General features: G+C 35.7%; 1 protein-coding gene across 1 annotated transcript; it reads right to left on the reverse strand.

Annotated features, from left to right (window-relative positions):
• Positions 1–4,147: 4,147 nt before the first annotated feature.
• Positions 4,148–5,768, reverse strand: LOC123562755 (haloacid dehalogenase-like hydrolase domain-containing protein 3). Its single transcript, XM_045355366.2, has 2 exons — positions 5,634–5,768; positions 4,148–5,042 (listed from the first exon to the last, which is right to left on the reverse strand). The coding sequence occupies exon 2, from the start codon at positions 5,035–5,037 to the stop codon at positions 4,327–4,329; it is 711 nt and encodes a 236-aa protein (XP_045211301.2). The 5' UTR covers positions 5,038–5,042; positions 5,634–5,768; the 3' UTR covers positions 4,148–4,326.
• Positions 5,769–20,379: the final 14,611 nt, after the last annotated feature.

The following is a 20,379-nucleotide window of genomic DNA, read 5'->3' on the forward strand; positions in this document are numbered from 1 at the left end:
ATTATAAGATGCGTCAACAAAACCCATCAAGGGCTTGTGTTTGAACATAAAAGCGGAACAGAAATTAAACACCGTAAACCGCTGATAAAGTAAGATTAGGTGCGGTATGCCGAAGTTTGAAACTGATTGAATTTAAATGATAAAAAATATACATTTGCTTTTCAATATTCGAATAAAAAAATGCAATCCCACTAATGACAAAAGTATGCTCAAACGGGAATTAATGGTTCTCGGCAACGTATTAGTTAGTTGTGATAGCAAAAGGTGAAATAGATGAATTTTATCGCATGCTAATAAGGGTTTCATTGTATGCCGTGGATCATCTCCTAATTAACGTATTAATTAGAGAAAACAGCTCTTATTAGTTAAACGCTTTGTTCGGAAACCTATGAATAATAATGTGACAGCGCCTGCGCGTGAAGAGCTAAGGCCGTACTGTGTTTGTCGTGCCGTTTGATAAAAAAGACGAAACAAGACTTAAAGCAGTATAATGCTTGTTACTTCAAAGTTATCAGCAGAAGATTATTTTTGTAATATGCTGATAACGTTACGTTTTTCATCATCTGCTATGAGAATGAAAAATGTGGAACATTTAAAGCTATTTTCTCGCATATGAACAAAACTGATCGATAAGTATAGGTTAATAAATGGGAGAGCGGTGCCTTTGAGTGATAATGGCCCTGGCAAGGTGATAATAGCCCGAGGGCTTTAGCCCGAGGGCTATTATCTTCTTCCAGGGCCATTATCACTCAAAGGCACCGCTCTCCCATGTATTTACCTGTTTATTACATGTTTACCTATAATATAGTAAGAAAGGGTTTTTTTCTGTCATTTTATGGGTACTTGCATCTTCTGGCACAATAAATTTCAGCTTTTCAGTTTCTATATTATTTGTATAAGTATAAAATCAAATAACTGGATAGTTGTACTTACTTGCTTATTGCATAATTTAGGGATAAAAATGCGTTATTTCACGAAAAAATACACGATGTTATGCTCAAGATGATAAAATAAAACAGAAATATTCGCTGTTTTACCTCCATGAAACGCCATGACGTCATTTCTGTTTAAGGACGTTAATTTCCCGCGCTAACGCCAGGGCCATTATCGATAATGGCCCCGGGGCTTATTATGATAATGTGATAATGCATGACGCAATGCGATAATGGGAGAATTTTCAGCACAAATTTGTTACTATTTATAGGTACTCATGTAATAAAATGCAATAACACCGATATACCCGACATTGTACATTAGAAAAGGGATTAAAGGGGGAAACAGTATTAAGATAAACTTAAACAAAATCGTTCGTTTTGTTTGATATTTAGAACTATTCAAAACAAAATTAGCGCTATTCATCTTAGCTATTTCAAAAAAGTATAAAACACATTTATCTATATAGCTCTTTGGCTATTTCAAGAGTCAAGTGGCCTTATTTCGTATTTACCTACAGATTCCTGGGATACCGCTTTGAATTTTATAGATTTCCAAGTCAAGTAGCAATTCAAAACGTTCAAGGCTGCTTTGGATACGAAACTCCAAATTTAATTAAGTACAAATAAAGTTCACCAATATGCGACTAACACATTTAAAATGTAGGTTATCCTAGAAGTTTAAAATTTAAAACCGTCTGTGTCCGTAAGTGGATAAATAAAGCAGCACCTGAATTATGGATCAGAACCTGCATCTATCTTTAACCTTGTTAGAAAAGTAAGTCGAAGTTTGAAACATTTTATGCAGACTAAGGGAGACAAAGACTTTAACCCTTAGCCTGCTGACGGCAAATGATCCTGCCTTTGCGACCAGTGCAGACCAAGATCAGCCTGCACATCTGTGCAGTTTGATCATGGTCTGCACTGTTCGCCAATCAGTCAGCATCTTTTTGGAAAGCACCCATTTAAACAGTTAACGGAACTGTCCAAAGTTCATTACAGAAATTTAGCAGGGTAATGGTTAAGTGGACATGATTTTTGCCATTGTGCGAAGATCTTTGAATGCATATTATTGTATTATCTAGCAAAAAATACAGACCTCCGAAATCATACATAAAATTATCAATCAACGGTAAACGATTACGGTCCTGCGCGATTCGCGTTTCCGTATTGCAGTACTGCTGTAACAGAAAACATAAATAAGCCGCACCATGAGAAATTCAACATTGTGCATCCAGACCAGCAGTCTGGTCAGGACCCATACTGTTCTGTAACGGTTTCTTAATTGCAATAGGCTTTGAAAGCGAACACCATGGATCCTGACCAGACTGCGCGGATGCGCAGACTTGTCCAGATCAATGCTGGTCGCAAATGCAGAGTTGATTTTCTCATGGTGCGGCTCAAATTTAGTATATCCACAGATGTCGCTAATTCAATGAATATTTATTCATACGCTTTTGTACATTTGCACAACAGATATCTTGATATTGCAGCATCTCTCCATGCTTCACATTGCGCCGTCCATTTTTTTCAAAAATAATTTCTTGCTTTTGAGGGGTAATAAGAGTTAACACGTTAACCCTATTTTGCATAATCAATTTAAACGTGTAAAATATGCGTTTATAAAAAAAGTTTGCCTTTCATTATTAATGTGGGTATTTAATGCTTAACTAGATTAACATCCTAACTTCAGTAAGATTTTTAAATCAGAACCCTGCATGACTGATGAGAACGAAATAACCTATTTTGTGACTCTCATTTTTCTCAACACGTTTCTTTAAATCTTAAAATGAAAAATGTCTAAATTATGAACTCATTTTTCAAATGTACATACAAGCAAACTAATTGTATTACATAGCAGTACAATTGAATCGAGGTCCTATTTCTAAGCCCTAATTTAACCCGTGTATTTGTACCTATTGTTCGATGTGACGACGTTTATTTCATGTTACCCATTGACTGCCCGATCATGAGGGCATAATTACTGACCCTAAATAAGTCTGCCATCATATTTTTTAAAGCCTCTTTATGTTGCCGAAAATGGAAATATTTTTTGCCGATAGGATCACCGGTCGCCGCCAGCATTTGTTTTGAGTATTTTTGTTTGCCAAAAGCTGCAGTTTGGAGTTTTTATCTCAAGATAGTGGATAAGACAGAGGGGTCCATTTTTTTTCAGTCACTGTCGGCCATTCACCGATTTTCGGTAAGCTAGTTTTATGATGTATTCTCAAAAAAGCTTTGACAGAGGGCATAGGGTGGTGAGGGGAAAACGATTTGAACTCAGTGGCAATATCTTAGCGGAGCTTGAGTACGGGAACTTAGAGCTCTAACCCACACAGCCATAAAAGGACTCAGACATTTTTAATAGCATATGTATTTTCGTTTTCTAGTTACTTTGTCAGTCGGTTGACGTAAACAGAAATCCTGCACTCATTACAAGTATATATGCATATATGTGTTGACTACTGCTTAAATAACAAATATATTATGTACAGTTTTCAACGAAAGATATGTCTTAGCGACTACTTCTTTGGAAATTGACTTAGAAAAATGAAAACGATATCGAATTAATATCAGGTGCACGCGCAGTACAAAATAGTGCCTTCCGGCGGCACTGGTGGCGTGCAAAATTTAAGTATATCTAATAACAATCAAATTATATTTTTGAATCAAATTACTATCACTGAAAACTGAGGAATGTACTTTTCGTTACACGCAACATGGCGCATTTGGCACGTGTATATGGCCGGGGTTTCACGTGCCTGTGTTTCGTTTCTAGTTAATTTGATCATCAGCGACAGAGACGTACCGATATCTAAAAGCATCAATTGTCTTTCATTTACCTGACAGTCCTTTTTCTATAGAGTAATCTATCATCATAGCTGTCAGTCATTTCAGATATCTTATAGTCGTTAGAAATAGGCAGTTTTTATCACAGTTTCAGTGCACCAAAGTCGCATGTGTCGAAAATAAAGAGGCACGAAACTGAATCCAAACTTGTTGGTGGAAAAATATTTTACAAATACTGTTTATTTGATTGTTGTGATTTCAGGCAGAACGGTAAAAATAAGTTCCAGTGGCGATTTTCGAAATTTAATTGCTCTTAAAAGCCCGTATGAAGGTGACGCTTCGCACATCACTTTTGATGCGAATTTAGTAGTCGTTCGGGAACAGCCGACAATCCGCAAGCCAGACTAACAAATAAGGAACTTACAAACATTCATTCATTTAATTTTCAAGAATCTGAATACTTCAAATCGAATTTAGACACCGAAACCAAACATACTGTAGGTAGGCATACTAGCACAATTCGTTCTTAAATCCTGGGAAGAATGGGCGCACTATAATCATGCTGATATGTCCGTGCATTTAGGTAACGGATCATTTAAATGAATTAGGTTTTAAAATAATCAGTAAGCTGGTATAGATTGCGTATAACACATGATGAATCAACGTCCTTCGGAATTTGTTTGTCCGGCGGAACCAACAAAACGCCTTTACACCCGGAATTCCTAGCACCTACGTAGTCTGTCAGTATATTATCTCCAATGTGAAGAGCTTCTTCCGGTTTCACATCCGCCATTTTGAAAGCCATTTCAAATAAATCCGGGTCTGGTTTCGCAATTTTCACAACTGCCGAAGCTAAAACAAAGTCAAAATAATGTCTCAACGCCAACTCGGTCAATATTTTGTCCAGTCTATCGTCAAAATTTGAAATGACTCCAAGCTTCACTCCTTTTTGCTTCAGTTCTGTTAGTGTCTTTTCAGCACCAGGTAGTACCTCCCATCCCTTTGATGTAGCGAACATTACATACAAATGCTGAGCAATTTGTTCTAAATGCTGTTCGTCACTACCAGCTTCCCTAAATGAATCTACGACAACCTTTGACCACCATTTAAATGGAGTCAATCCATTATGCACGCCAAAGTTTGGATACAGCTTATTGTAGTTTGAAAATACCGCTCTGAACGAAGTGTTTAGTTTAGTAACGTCTACGTCTTTACCATACATACGTGCAACGTTGGCGTAATTTTGTCCAACACTTTTTGTCACACGAATAATCGTATTTGTGACGTCAAAGGTGACGAGACGTATTCGTGACATTTTCACTGAAAAATAAGAAAGAAAGAACTTGAGTAGGGCCTATCTGGCAACACATAAGATGTTACACTGTAATGAAATCTTCAGCAACAAGCAACAGAAAGGTATTGAACGTAGCGTCGGTCATGCTTTGACTAGATTTTCTACTTATTCTCTGTAGCCATGAGCACGACAGCCTCTTCTCGGCCTAGAGGCTGACCTACTTGTACACTCTACAGGAAATAACATTTGAAAAATATCTAAATGGGATTTGTTCGTAGTACCAGTCTCTATTTAAGGGAAGCAACTGCAAGATAATAACAATATTTTCTTATCAGGGTTAACTCTCTTGTCTTTAACTCGAAAAGTTTTTTGACCTGGTTAAGAAAAGTTTAAAACCATTATTTACTTTTTTTGTCTTGTCTGAAAGTATACAATAGATGATACCAAACTAATTACTTTAACAAACTTTAAGGTAATTTACGTACAAACTTTCGGTGTCTTATATGTAAATTATAGTAGATTTACCTGACCTACTCTCAGTATTGTATACATGTTTCCAGCGATCGGTATTAAAGTGTTACACTGTACACACTCCCGAGTAGAGTCTAGTAACTTACCTTTAAATTACTTTGTCTTTTTTCACTTTTAAAATTAATTATCCCACGTATCCAGTGTATAAAAAGGACAGATAAGTTTAAATCGCATAACATAGGTCAGCTACTTTCACTTTAACACTTAAGGGTTCTGTAATTACCACAATTCACAACAAATACCAAAATGCACATAAAGTCGCAGTGGCCTACCTAGGTTAGGTATTCAGCTGTGCGCCCATACAATTCATTTAAAATCCTAATTTTAAATTAAACACAAATTACGCTTACTACTGTGAGAGTAAGGAAGTTAAAATTACAGAAAATCACGAGAAAATTAGCGAAAGGAAAACATAGGCTATACATAACACTTCATTGCATGGTCTTTATGTCGTGTATACATACGAAAATAAAACGACAAAATGGCCCGTATTACATACCTTGTTAGACCTGACCATTTATGACTATTCCAAAGCATTTTGTAGCTTAAAGTAAACAAGGATAGTAAGAACTGTGTCTCACAACGCATCAAAAACGTAATCTTCTGTGGCGGTTTTGCTAAGTTTTTGCCGCGGTGGCCCGGATTCGATTCCCGGCACGGGCATAACTGATTGGGCATTTTAAAAATAGATTAGAAACAAAAACTCGTGTTCTAATGTTAATATTATAATCAAACGTCAGTTTAAAGAAAGATGGAGAAGGACACGATAAGTTTTTTTCCTAATCCCTATTTCATTTGTAGAAATGTTCTATCGTGTTATGCTTATTTGAATAAATACTGTTTAAACTAAAGAAAGATATTTTAAGCCAAAATCTTTGGTCATTGTCTTTACACACTATGGAGATAATAGATCGGTCAGTCAGAATTGGACTCTGACAATTTCATCATATCCGTTTCAAACTTATTGCCGACGCCAGTGCCAGCAAATCGCTTCCTCAGTGACAGTCAGCTTTTGTCTGGTGATTACTGAGCGTTGGAAATAACAGGAATTTTTGGACTAGATGTTTCTATTGTTGAAATATTATCGAGAAGTTGAACATGTCTGTTTTATAATAACTTTGGGTAAAACACGTGAACACATTCATTCCTCGTGAGTATAAATAGTAAAACCTGTTTTCTACAGGGAAAAACGATCCAGACCTGGTATGTATAAATTTGTAAAATGATTGCTGTCAGATAATTACGGTGGTATGTTTAGGACATGCAATTATTTTTTTTAGGATTAAATTATCTTGAGCGATCAACATCTTATCTCGTGCGCACGACATCTTATCTTGAGCGATCAACATCTTATCTCGAGCGATCAACATATTATCTTGAGCGATCAATATATTATTTCGTGCGCACGACATCTTATCTTGAGCGATCAACATCTTATCTCAAGCGATCAACATATTATCTTGAGCGATCAACATATTATCTTGAGCGATCAACATCTTATCTTGAGCGATCAACATCTTATCTCGTGCGCACGACATCATATCTTGAGCGATCAACATATTATCTCGAGCGATCAACATCTTATTTCGTGCACACGACATCTTATCTTGAGCGATCAACATCTTATCTCGAGCGATCAACATATTATCTTGAGCGATCAACATCTTATCTTGAGCGATCAACATCTTATCTCGTGCGCACGACATCTTATCTTGAGCGATCAACATATTATTTTGAGCGATCAACATCTTATTTCGTGAGCACGACATCTTATCTTGAGCGATCAACATCTTTTCTCGAGCGTTCAACATATTATCTTGAGCGATCAACATATTATCTTGAGCGATCAACATCTTATCTCGAGCGATCAACATATTATCTTGAGCGATCAACATCTTATCTCGTGCGCACGACATCTTATCTTGAGCGATCCACATCTTATCTTGAGCTATCAACATATTATCTTGAGCGATCAACATCTTATTTCGAGCGATCAACATATTATCTTGAGCGATCAACATATTATCTTGAGCGATCAACATATTATCTCGAGCGATCAACATCTTTTCTCGGTCATCTTATCAATATCTGTTAAGGACCTTTGTGTGAATTCAGATCATTAGTAAAAACATACGGCTGTTCACATGTTTGCAGGGTTAGATATTTAAATACGGAAACTGATAAAAAAGGCAGCAAAAAATCAGTGATGATGCAAAGAAATAAATTTAAGTCCTTGACAAAAAAAAATAGTATGTAGGTTTCGCTATGGAAGCCCTGGAGGGACAATTGATTTCCGTACTTCCCACTTCTGACTTCTAACATTTGCACTTCTCACTTCTTGTCTTCCTACTTCTAACTTCCACACTTCTGACTTCTAACTTCCGCACTTCTGACTTCCAACTTCCCGACTTTCGACTTCTGATTTCCAACTTCCACACTTCTTACTTCTGACTTTTGACTTCTTACTTCTTTCTTCTAACATTCGCACTTTTGACTTCTAACTTCAGCACTTCTGACTTCCAGCTTCCTGACTTCATACTTCCAACTTCCACACTTCTTACTTCCGACTTCCAAAAAAGGAAAGTTGGCAGTCAGAAGTGCTGAAGTCAGGAAGTTAGAAGTCAGAAGTGTGGAAGTTAGAAGTCAGAAGTGCGTTAGTTAGAAGAGGGAAGTAAGAAGTCAAGAAGTCGGAAGTAAGAATTGTGGAAGTTGGAAATCAGAAGTCGAAAGGCAGGAAGTTAGAAGTCAAAAGTGCGGAAGTTAGAAGTCAGAAATTCGGGTTAGAAGAGGGAAGTAAGAAGTCAAAAAGTCGGAAGTAAGAAGTGTGGAAGTTGGAAATCAGAAGTCGAAAGTCTGGAAGTTAGAAGTGCGGAAGTTAGAAGTCAGAAGTGCGGAAGTTAGAAGAAGGAAGTAAGAAGTCAAGAAGTCGGAAGTAAGAAGTATGGAAGTTTGAAATCAGAAGTCGAAAGTCAGGAAGTTGGAAGTCAGAAGTGTGGAAGTTAGAAGTGAGAAGTGCGGAAGTTAGAAGTAGGAAGTAGGAAGTCAAGAAGTTGGAAGTGAGAAGTGCAAAAGTTAGAAGTCAGAAGTGGGAAGTACGGAAATCAATTGTCCCTCCAGGGCTTCCATACTTCGCCCATATATTAAACGATTTTCCTTGTTTTCCCTTAATTCATAAATGCAACTTTTCTGCGCGAATTTATCAGTCGAACTGAAATTTGTTGCTGTTCTAACATACAGTATGCATCATTGGTTATGTTCATTTGATTTTGAAGATAGGATGACCAATTATATGCATTGCTTTCCCAATTGATGTGATAAACATGTACATGTACTTGTGGGAAGTTTAAACAACAGCGGAATAGGCGGGACCCTAATTAACAACTTGTCCGTATGTTTTACTGATGACCTAAATGCACACACAAAGGGCCTTAATATATATAAATAAGATGTCGTGCGCTCGAGATAAGATGTTGATCGCACAAGAAAAGATGTTGATAGCTCAAGATAATATGTTGATCGCTCGAGATAAGATGTTGATCGCTCAAGATAATATGTTGATCGCTCAAGATAAGATGTTGATCGCTCAAGATAATATGTTGATCGCTCGAGATAAGATGTTGATCGCTCAAGATAATATGTTGATCGCTCGAGATAAGATGTTGATCGCTCAAGATAAGATGTCGTGCGCACGAAATAAGATGTTGATCGCTCGAGATAAGATGTTGATCGCTCGAGATAATATGTTGATCGCTCAAGATAATATGTTGATCGCTCGAGATAAGATGCTGATCGCTCAAGATAAGATGTTGATCGCTCAAGATAATATGTTGACCGCTCAAGATAATATGTTGATCGCTCGAGATAATATGTTGATCGCTCAAGATAAGATGTTGATCGCTCGAGATAAGATGTTGATCGCTCAAGATAAGATGTCGTGCGCACGAGATAAGATGTCGTGCGCACGAAATAAGATGTTGATCGCTCGAGATAAGATGTTGGTCGCTCAAGATAATATGTTGATCGCTCAAGATAATATGTTGATCGCTCAAAATAAGATATTGATCGCTCAAGATAATATGTTGATCGCTCAAGATAAGATGTTGATCGCTCAAGATAAAATGTTGATCGCTCAAGATAAGATGTTGATCGCTCAAGATAATATGTTGATCGCTCAAGATGATATGTTGATCCCTCGAGATAAGATGTCGTGCGCACGAGATAAGATGTTGATCGCTCAAGATAATATGTTGATCGCTCAAGATAAGATGTTGATCGCTCGAGATAAGATGTTGATCGCTCAAGATAATATGTTGATCGCTCGAGATAAGATGTTGATCGTTCAAGATAAGATGTTGTGCGCACGAGATAATATGTTGATCGCTCGAGATAAGATGTCGTGCGCACGAGATAAGATGTTGATCGCTCAAGATAAGATGTCGTGCGCACGAGATAATTTAATCTTAAAAAAAAATAACATATGTCCTAAACATACCACCGTAGATAATCATAAGTTTGAATAAAATTAATTTAATAATAACAGAACAGAACATATATTTTATTTATGACTTGTATGTACATACATTGTCATTAGATAAAGAAAATATAATACACATATATAGTCACGAATTTCTAATAAACAATAACGAAATTTTTGACATAGGTATCGTTCTAGATAAATCATTTTAGATAAATATGGTAACAGCTAATTCAGGGATAACTTATCACAAAAGCTCAAACCTGCATAATTTCATATCCGACTATTATGAGGATGAACTATTATACAATTTTTCTTTTCTTATTGTTAATGCTTCCTTAATATATCTGGCTATTCTGATAAGAATGGTCTTATTTTCTGATTTAAGCAATTCTATAAATTTAAACATTGACGGCCGGTTGAAGAAGTACTTTTTAATATATTGTTTTCTTATTTGTGAGTAACAAGGGCAAATCAATATGAAATGGTATTCGTCCTCGATATCACGTAAATTACAACAGTCACAGTAACGTTCATTTCTTGGTGTTCTGTTTCTACCATATCTACCTGTATGTATTTTAAGAGAATGGGCAGACAGTCTAATTCGTGATACAAAACTTCTTAAATTTTTTGGTAGTATGTCAAGGTAACTTTCATAAGAGAAATCATTTTTACATCGTGCATATAGTTCTAAAACGGTATTATTTTGTATTGAATTATGCCAGTCTTGCAAATAATTGTCAAAAACCCTCTGTTTAAATATTTTAGGAAATACATTACAGTCCACAGATTCAGGATTTGAAAAAACGTCTGCAAAACCATATATACTAAGTAACCTTTTAACATTAGCAGTCCAATTATTATAACCTTTGTTACAATCATTTAAACTTTGTTCATAAACCTTTTTCAAAATAATATTATCTGTGTACAATAATTTACACCAGTATTTTATAATCCTAACATATCTTACATTATATAAAGGATAACGCTGCAATTCACCATAAACACCTGTGCTACTGGTACTTGTTCTAACATTTAATATCCTTTTACAAAACTTCAAATGAATACGTTCAATTTCCTTCGACTTTGAATAACCCCAGACTTCGCAAGCATATCCTAGTATGGAACCAACAAAGGAATCAAATAGTTGACATTGTAGTTTTGGCTTTAAATTAAACTTTTTGCAGTTACACATTAATACATTCATTGCTTTAAGTGCTTTTCCGCTTAGGTGTTCCTGGTTCATTGCAAAATTACCAGTATAATTAAACACAGTACCTAAATAATTAAAGTTATCTACTATTTCTAATTGATTATTATCATAAGTCCACTTTTCATCAGCCATTGTTCTACCTCTTTTTCTAAAAACCATTACTTTTGTTTTTGTGTATTTACCTCCAGACCCCAACATTTACAGTAAGTACATAATAAATTCAAACTATTTTGTAGATCTTCGATAGATTTGCCAAGAATGGCCATGTCATCAGCAAATAATAATAATATTAATACAATATCATCTATAAGCAATCCTGATTCTACATTACTTTGTAAATATATTTCTAAATCTTCAACAAACAGTGAAAAAAGTATCGGCGAAATTACCTCCCCTTGTCGTAAACCAACAGCATAATTGAAAAAATCAGAATATGTATTACAACATTTGACGCAAGATTTTACCTTTTCATACATGTCTTTTACGATTCTTAAAATTTTTCCTTGTATTCCACTTTTGTACATTTTTAGCCACAACGAATTTCTACTTATGCTGTCAAAACAAGACTTTAGGTCGATAAAAAGCCACATATAGACGTCTGTTATTACTTAAATAATTCTGTATGATAGAGTGAAGAATAAAAATGGCATCTACAGTTGACCTATTTTTTCTAAATCCAAACTGAGCATCAGAAATTATATTATTTGTTTCACAGAATTCTACAATACGCTTATTTAATATTGTTGTAAATAGTTTAGAAAGACAGCTTACAAGAGTAATACCTCTGTAATTCTGAACCACCCGAGGGTCTCCCTTTTTTATGCACAGGCACAATTACCCCTTCGGTCCATTTGTCTGGGAAATAACCCGAGTCTAAAATTGCATTGAATATATCACATAAATGACAACCTATAATATCAATACTTTCAGAAAAATATTCGTTCAATAAAAAATCAGATCCTGTTGCTTTACCATGTTTTAATGTTTTGGTTGCAAGTATAATCTCATCGACTGTAATAGGTACGTTTAATTCTTCAAAAGGAGATTCACAATTATTAAAATCGTGATTATTACAGAACCTCTCTGATTCATCGTTATTACATGTAAACACATTATTGCTTAAGTCCGAGAAGTATTTATAAAAATCATCAACTGATATACTATCACTATTTTTGTTGTTCTTCTTATTATTCTTAAAATAACTCCAAAACTGTCTAGGCCTACAAAATCTTAGTTTTTCTATTTCAGACATTTTCTTTTGTAAAAACCTATGTTTCTTTTTACGCACAAGTTGCTTGTACTCTTGTTTACATGTACAAAAATATCGTCTGCTGATATCATTTTTACAAATATTAAAAGCGCGTAAGCATCCAAATATTTATTTCTAGATATTTTACATTCTAAATCAAACCAGTCTGCTTTACTAGAACCAGTACTATCTGCAAATGCAACATGTTTTTTATGTTTGAACTCTTTGAAAACAATGGGTCAGCAACATCTCTTATTAATACTGTAAATTCATTCAATACTGTGTTCACGGCCGAGCGACTTGACCTATCTATATCGTTCGTAAGCCTATTAAGGTCAGATAATTTGGCAATCAAGCCAGAACGAAAACGATGTCTGAGCTCATTTTTCCATGTAAAATTAATTTTCGTCTTTTCATTCAAAAAAGGTGTGGTATTTTTACACTTCAATGTAAAAGTAATAGACGAGTGATCACTCCACTCGTTAATAGAATTTACAGTAAATTTCTCTATACTAGAAAAATTACACTCTTCTGTTAATAGATAATCTATCACAGACGCTCCTTGCTGTGACACAAAAGTATATGATCCGGTATTAAAATCATTACTCAATCTACCGTTAACTATGCGTAGGTTAAATGATTTACAAAGGTCATTAACCTCAGACCAAATCCATTATATGACGTATCTAGTGAGGCCCGGTCAATGGGTTATCGGGAACATAGTCTGGATCGTCTGTGACATTATTTACGCTATCAAAATTAACAAAATCTCTCTTTTGACCGACTCTGCTATTGAAGTCCCCTACCAGATATACTGAACCTAAATTTTAAAAAAAACTAACATCATTTTCAATACATTCAAATAAGTCAACATTAACCGTGTTATAAACAGGGGAATCCTCTCCCCAGAGATAAACACCACAAACAAAGACATCTCTCTCAAAATTGAAAAATGTTTTCTTCAGTTTAATCCAAATCAGCGTATCATGGCGGTTCTTAACCACCTCAATGCCATCAGAAATAGTATCTCTGTAATAAAGTGCTACACCTCCACTAGGTCGTCTTGCTCTACGGTGTTGAAATTTCCTAAAGAAATTGTGTCCTATATATCCAGCCAGTTCAAGGTTACTATTTCTGGATGACCAGGTTTCATAAAGAAAAATAATGTCATGCTGTGAGAGAATGTCAACAAAATCAGAATTTTCTCTTTTGTCACTACTCAAACCATTTACGTTCCATGATAAAATACTGAGCTCACCCCCTGCGTAATCCTAGTCCTCAACTTGCTTTCCGTCAATAAACAGTTTGTCATACACTATCCACGCTTGTTTGCCATCCCTTCTCGCCGCCTTCATTTTTGGCACCAGCTGCCTACGTTTCTCGACAATTTCCTTTGGGAACTGCTCGTATACCTGATGTCGGTACCAGATAGCGATTTCCACTGTTTTCTAACATATTCCTTTCCTTGTATAATGTAAACTTTGCAACTATGTTACGACAACGCAGGTCTCCACGCTTTGGACCAATTCGATGTACTCTATCAAACTGAATTTGAGTCACAAGATCTTGGGCGATTTTCATTTTTTCAACCAGAAATCCTTTCAAAACTTTTTCGCAGTCCTCCGTAGTTCCCGTAGGGGCCTCAGGAATATTTGTAAATACGAGATTATTTCTCATTGACTGCGACTGCAAATATGTGACCTCATTTTGAAGATTATCTTTCTGTCTTTCAAGGATGTTACTTTACTGTTTGTCTGGGCTAATATAAAATCGACATTTTCAGACTTTTCTTCAACTGCATTTAACCTGCCACTGTTTTTCTTGTCTATATCATGCAAGTAATTCCAGATTTTTTTCAATTCACAGTCAAATTCACCAACCTTTTTCTCTAGTTTCTCCACAGCTTCCAGCCTCTGGTCCATGTTTGAAATTCGAGCTTCAATACGCTTCAAGTAATTAATGATATCCGCATTTGTAGGATCATCATTTCTAACGTCGCCTGAAACAGGCTCTATATTACCATTATTTGACGCCATTCTGTCCGTACTGTCCGAATTATGACACTCAATAGGTTTCTTAGTTTCTACCTGGTTTGCAGTTTCATCACTAAAGACATCTGTTAAGTTCAATACTGAAATATCTGTGTCATGTAATTCATTGTCAAATAAAATAGTGTTAGTTTGACTCAAAAGCTCACTTACAACTACTGATTCTGTCGAACTTGTAAACTTTCCCGCTTTTTTAGCTTTTCCATTGTCCCCACCTTCACTGCTTTTTTTCCTTTTTTCACTCCTAATTCGCTGTTTTTTCCCCATCAAAATTGAAAACACAATAACACAATAACTTCATATCCTTTTTCTATTCCTAGTATTTATTTTTATGTCAAATTATCCTATAATATCCACTAATATTGTTTTTTCTTTTTCTCGATTCAAAATAAACGTCTACCTGTGTTAATCACGTGACTAAACTTAATAATAACAGAGATATAGTGAACATAAATTATATCAACGCTTTACAAAAATTACAATTTAAAATATATGAAAATATATGAAGAGCGGTGGTGGTTGTGGGGAGATGGGGTGGTAGACCTATGTTATGTCTGAATTAAGTCCATGTGGTAATAACAGACATAGAGAGATCGTGCATTTGTTCCAAAAAATATCGGAAGTTATTTGAGTATTGATGTTGGACAACCGTTTTAAGTTTAATATAATCAATTTCGTAATTACAAAAATAAAGTGAAAGTTCATCGAAACTTTACTTTAAATTCAAAGTAAAAATAATTCACGAAATATTGATGGGAGAGTTTTTACCCTTGTATCATATAAGGTTTGCGATGGTGAGGAACAACGTGATGTTTGAATCAAATAAATAAAGTAATAACTGAGATAAACTGAAAGTGTATCAAAACTTTAACAAAGCTGTGTACGCGGACACGACGCAAGGACCGATGATTGGGTGAGTAGGATAGTTCTTTAATACCTTTCATTTCATATTTTGTTGAAACATATATTTTTACAGGCGAGGTAAAAAGTTATCAATACATACCAATATTATATAATTTGATTTTTTACTTGTATGCTATACTGTTAATAAGAAAATGTTCCCGCAGAATTTTAACATATCTTGTTTGCAGTTGCCAAACGCTAGATGCAAAATGTTATTTATTTGGTGATTGTCAATCGTGAATGCCGAGCGGTAATTGTCAAACGGTCCATGAGGACTACCCATGGCGGTTGTTGTCATCTAGAAGTTGGATGTATTACACTAAATGTCAAAATATGCAGTCCTTGATATCTACTATTAAATGGAATTTGATATATATAATCGAAAAATTCCGCCAGTCTACAATATTTCGTTTAAACAAGTGAACGTTCCGCGACAGTACTTTCAGGCGGTGGGGATCGGGGCTGGGGGCGGAGGGGGTTGGGTGGATAGGTGGCCCCCTTGTGTTCCATATCAGTTTTACCTGGTTTATATTCTACAATATCAATTTAGAGTTTTCACTTGCACGGCTTTGACGTATTTTTTTTTATTTTTCGATGACCTAATATCGTAGTATCGTTGCCTCTTGTACAGACCGCGGCAGTTGTGCTCCTACAACCCGCTCATCTCCATTTCGGTCATTAGCCAGGTCGATTGATACGGCACGATCCCGGTCCCGCTGTTACATAAACCGGAATATGACAGGTATTTGACGTCTCTTAGTACCATTACGCTTGCCATCCTTTTCATAGGTGACTGTTTCTGTATCTTAAATATGGTTTCAAGTATGTTTTCGATTTTACCAGTTCTTGACAGTTTTTTTTGACTTTTCGGCCTCTGGGATAATGTAGGACTGCAATTTATTTTGCAGCTCTTTATTTCGAGAGAAGTAATCTGGTCTTCTGTTTTTTGTTTTTGGTGTTGTAGAATTTTAAACTGTTTCTCTAGGTACTGGCCTTTTTTGTATATTTGGGTTAGCTTTTTGCCTCCTCTTTTTCTCATTAAAAGAAAGAGCAGAAATTGTTGGTATCCCTACGAAAGACCCGTGGTGACATTTCAACTTCATTATTTCACGATTTCTGCTTCCTGATTTCACGATTTCCACTTCATGAATTCACGAATTCACTATTTCTGCTTCCTGAATTCACGATTTCCACTTCATGAATTCACGATTTCACGATTTCCACTTCATGAATTCACGATTTCACAATTTCCACTTCATGAATTCACGATTTCACGAAAAAACTTCACGATTTCATGATTTCTTGATTTCACGATTTCCACTTCATGAATTCACGATTTCACTATTTCTGCTTCCTGAATTCACGATTTCCACTTCATGAATTCACGATTTCACGATTTCCACTTCATGAATTCACTATTTCCACTTCACGAATTCACGATTTCACAATGGTGAAATCGTGAATTCATGAAGTTGAAATTGTGAAATCGTGAATTCGTGAAGTGGAAATAGTGAATTCATGAAGTTGAAATTGTGAAATCGTGAATTCGTGAAGTGGAAATCGTGAATTCGTGAAGTGGAAATCGTGAAATCGTGAATTCGTGAAGTGGAAATAGTGAAATCGTGAATTTATGAAGTTGAAATCGTGAAATCGTGAATTCGTGAAGTGGAAATCGTGAATTCGTGAAGTGGAAATCGTGAATTCAGGAAGCAGAAATCGTGAAATCGTGAATTCATGAAGTGGAAATCGTGAAATCAAGAAATCGTGAAGTTTTTTTCGTGAAATCGTGAATTCGTGAATTCATGAAGTGGAAATCGTGAAATCGTGAATTCAAGAAGTGGAAATCGTGAATTCAGGAAGCAGAAATCGTGAAATCGTGAATTCATGAAGTGGAAATCGTGAAATCAAGAAATAGTGAAATCAAGAAATCGTGAAGTTTTTTCGTGAAATCGTGGATTCGTGAGTTCATGAAGTGGAAATCATGAAATCGTGAATTCATGAAGTTGAAATCGTGAAATCAGGAAGCAGAAATCGTGAAATAATGAAGTTGAAATGTCACCACGGGTCTTTCGTATATCCCTAACTCGTGCGTTCATGTTTTTTAAACGTACATTCAATGTCTGTTTTTTCAAGTTTATTGAATTCACAGCTCTTTCCATTTTCACAACAATGTGTTATTTATGTTTTTAATGTACATGCAACTATGTATCCACGACGATGGCGATTGTGATGTTATACCAAATACCGACGCCGACGACAGACTGGACAAGCTGAACAAAATCAATGAGTCGAGCCCCCCATCAATCCCGGGCATTTTATAACAAGTGGTCTGATTCCTCTAAAATTGTGTATGTTTTTTTTTTTTACATATTATGGACATTGCTTTGTGTGTTGGTTGTGTTACTTTCTTCCCCCTTTTGTGTCCCCGTCCACCCATTCCCAGGTTTTACTTAACCACGCTACTTTTCACCTCTGTTTATCCCATCCCGATTGTTTAAATATCTTTCAAAAACTTAAAATGTATTCGTTGCTAAATATTTGAAGCAAACCGTCTATTATATTTTTCCACTACATTTTTTTTGTGACTGGCTAACTTTGCGATGTGCGGATCTGGCGTAACTCGTTGATACGAATCAGGGGTTTTCGTCTACGTGGAACCTCTTCTCTCGTCTCTACGGATATGAAACTCAAAAGGGATGTAAAATTCTTTTCCATGCGAGAAGGTCACTCAGATGGCTTACAAAAGGGTAAAGGTTCCATTCAAATGTTCGCTTGTGCAACATAATTCCCATGTCTGGGTCTTCCTCTATCATTATCGCTATATTACCGTTTTCATTTTCCCTCTGCATTCTGTAAGTAATTTCTTTTTTTTATTAGTTTTTATACATCATGATCTCTGACCCATCGCTGCGTTAAGACTGATTAAAATCTTACAAGGTTTTGTGCCGGTTTCGTATGCAACAGCCATATAATTCGCTTTGTACGATAGCAGTAATTTTCAATTAGAAAAGATGCCAAAATGATTATTTCATTTCGAATTTTAAACACTTTGCTTTTGCTGATAATCTAAACAATAAAAACCCTGTTCGGATTTTCATGTTTTGAATATTATACATGATTTGACGTTACCTCTCAATGTCACCCCAAAAATACTAAATATTTACTTAATTTGTTTCCGATAATTTCTATCGTTTTTTTTTAAATGTTAAATTGAACAAATATACTCCTATAGTTGTTCTATAGCTGAACTTTATTTGATTGTTTAGAAATGAGAGAAGGTAAGTGTATGTTTATATTGTTTAACTGGGCAGAGAATCCTATCAATTCCACTTAAGCATTATTATTTTGAAATACACTCGACCACGTGCTGCAGACGACCTGTGAACAGAACCCATCTGGCTATAATGAGATCTGATTCATTTCAGACAGATTTAAACATTTTCACTGCATTTGTACATGTGAAAAAGACCATCTTCGAATGAGGTATTGCAATGTTTGTCGTTCTAATTTGACTGTCCTAAAAATGTGAAGTCATATCAAGTTTACTTTATTTATCCTAATAATGACTTTTACACAGTCTATACCTTTATGAGACTTTAACGGTTGTTGAATGCTATATAGACGATAACATATATAGACTGAGCATCGGAAAGCTGAGGCAGAGACACAGTGTTTGGTAATGTACTAAAACAGTATTAGAGTCCCGGCTTATAGACGAGGTTCAACGTAATAGGCGAAGTACAGCCATGAGTTATGCCTAGATATGATAGTTGACTGCATATAGGCACTGAGCATCCGGGAGTCAGGGCAAACATATTGACTTAAAGAAGACTTAGGCTGAACATCTATGCAATATTACTCGTATGTTGTTGATTCAAAGACATTGCCTGACGGCAACTTCAACAAAAGGACCAGTCAAGTATAGTATCTCCAGCCTATATGAGTTTGAACTGAACTTATCATCGATTGAAGGTTCTTAGTTTGAAACATTGAGTGATTTGCCTGATCCCTGAAATTATCTAGCTCATAATTAAAATCATTTACGTATTATTGGTACACAATAGCAAGAGAAAAAAATTATATGTGAGATATTTGGTCTCACCAGCTATACGTTTTAAATAAGGACATTCTATATCGTTTGTCAACTAGTCCTTAGCGATTGGACCCATTTCATTGTTCAAGATACTAAAGGCATAGGCAAACACCTAGGTCATATATGATATAACTCATATCCTGACATTTGCAAAACACTAACCAGAATTTCCTAAGTCCAAAAGGTGGCATTAGTTGCCCAAAACACATGTCACAGTTATAGGACTTGATCCTATGAGGTTGGTTATTGACATAGAAAACGAAAAAATAAGTTTCAAAGCCATAATTATGCTCTTGCATGCAAAACAGGGTTGACGGGTATTCCCCAGGGACGGGAATTTCTACCTGTATTTACCGGGAATTTCCGTTCTGGGAAATATTCCTAAAAAGCAAAAAAATGGAAATACTGGAAAATAATGGGAAATACTGCAGTAATGACTCCAAGTTCAAAAGAAAATGCTGTTTGATGTGAAAAATATCAAACTAATATCTAAACTGGCCCATTCTTCCAATCACATCGCGTGTTACAACGCAGGTACTGCAAACTCCAAGATGGCTTTCAACAACCTAAAATACCGTGAAAGAGAACTATTTTGCTAGTCATTCGTTATATACTGGGATCATTTTTTGTCAGTCTGTTATCATTTTGCTTGAAATGAACCTCTACCACCAAAATTTAAGTCAGCCTGATTTGTTAAGAAATTATTTCCTCTGCTGGGATTCAGGCAGTGTCAAAACATTTGTATATCCCACTGTGTTTGGTCTTAGTGGTCAAGTGGTTGATCACTTACCCTCACCTCCGTGGGTTCGAGTTTCACTAAGGGCACAAAGTTGATCATGTGTCAAAGCCATC

This window comes from Mercenaria mercenaria, chromosome 15 (genome assembly GCF_021730395.1).
Source record: "Mercenaria mercenaria strain notata chromosome 15, MADL_Memer_1, whole genome shotgun sequence".
In the NCBI taxonomy this organism is placed as follows: Eukaryota; Metazoa; Mollusca; class Bivalvia; order Venerida; family Veneridae; genus Mercenaria; species Mercenaria mercenaria.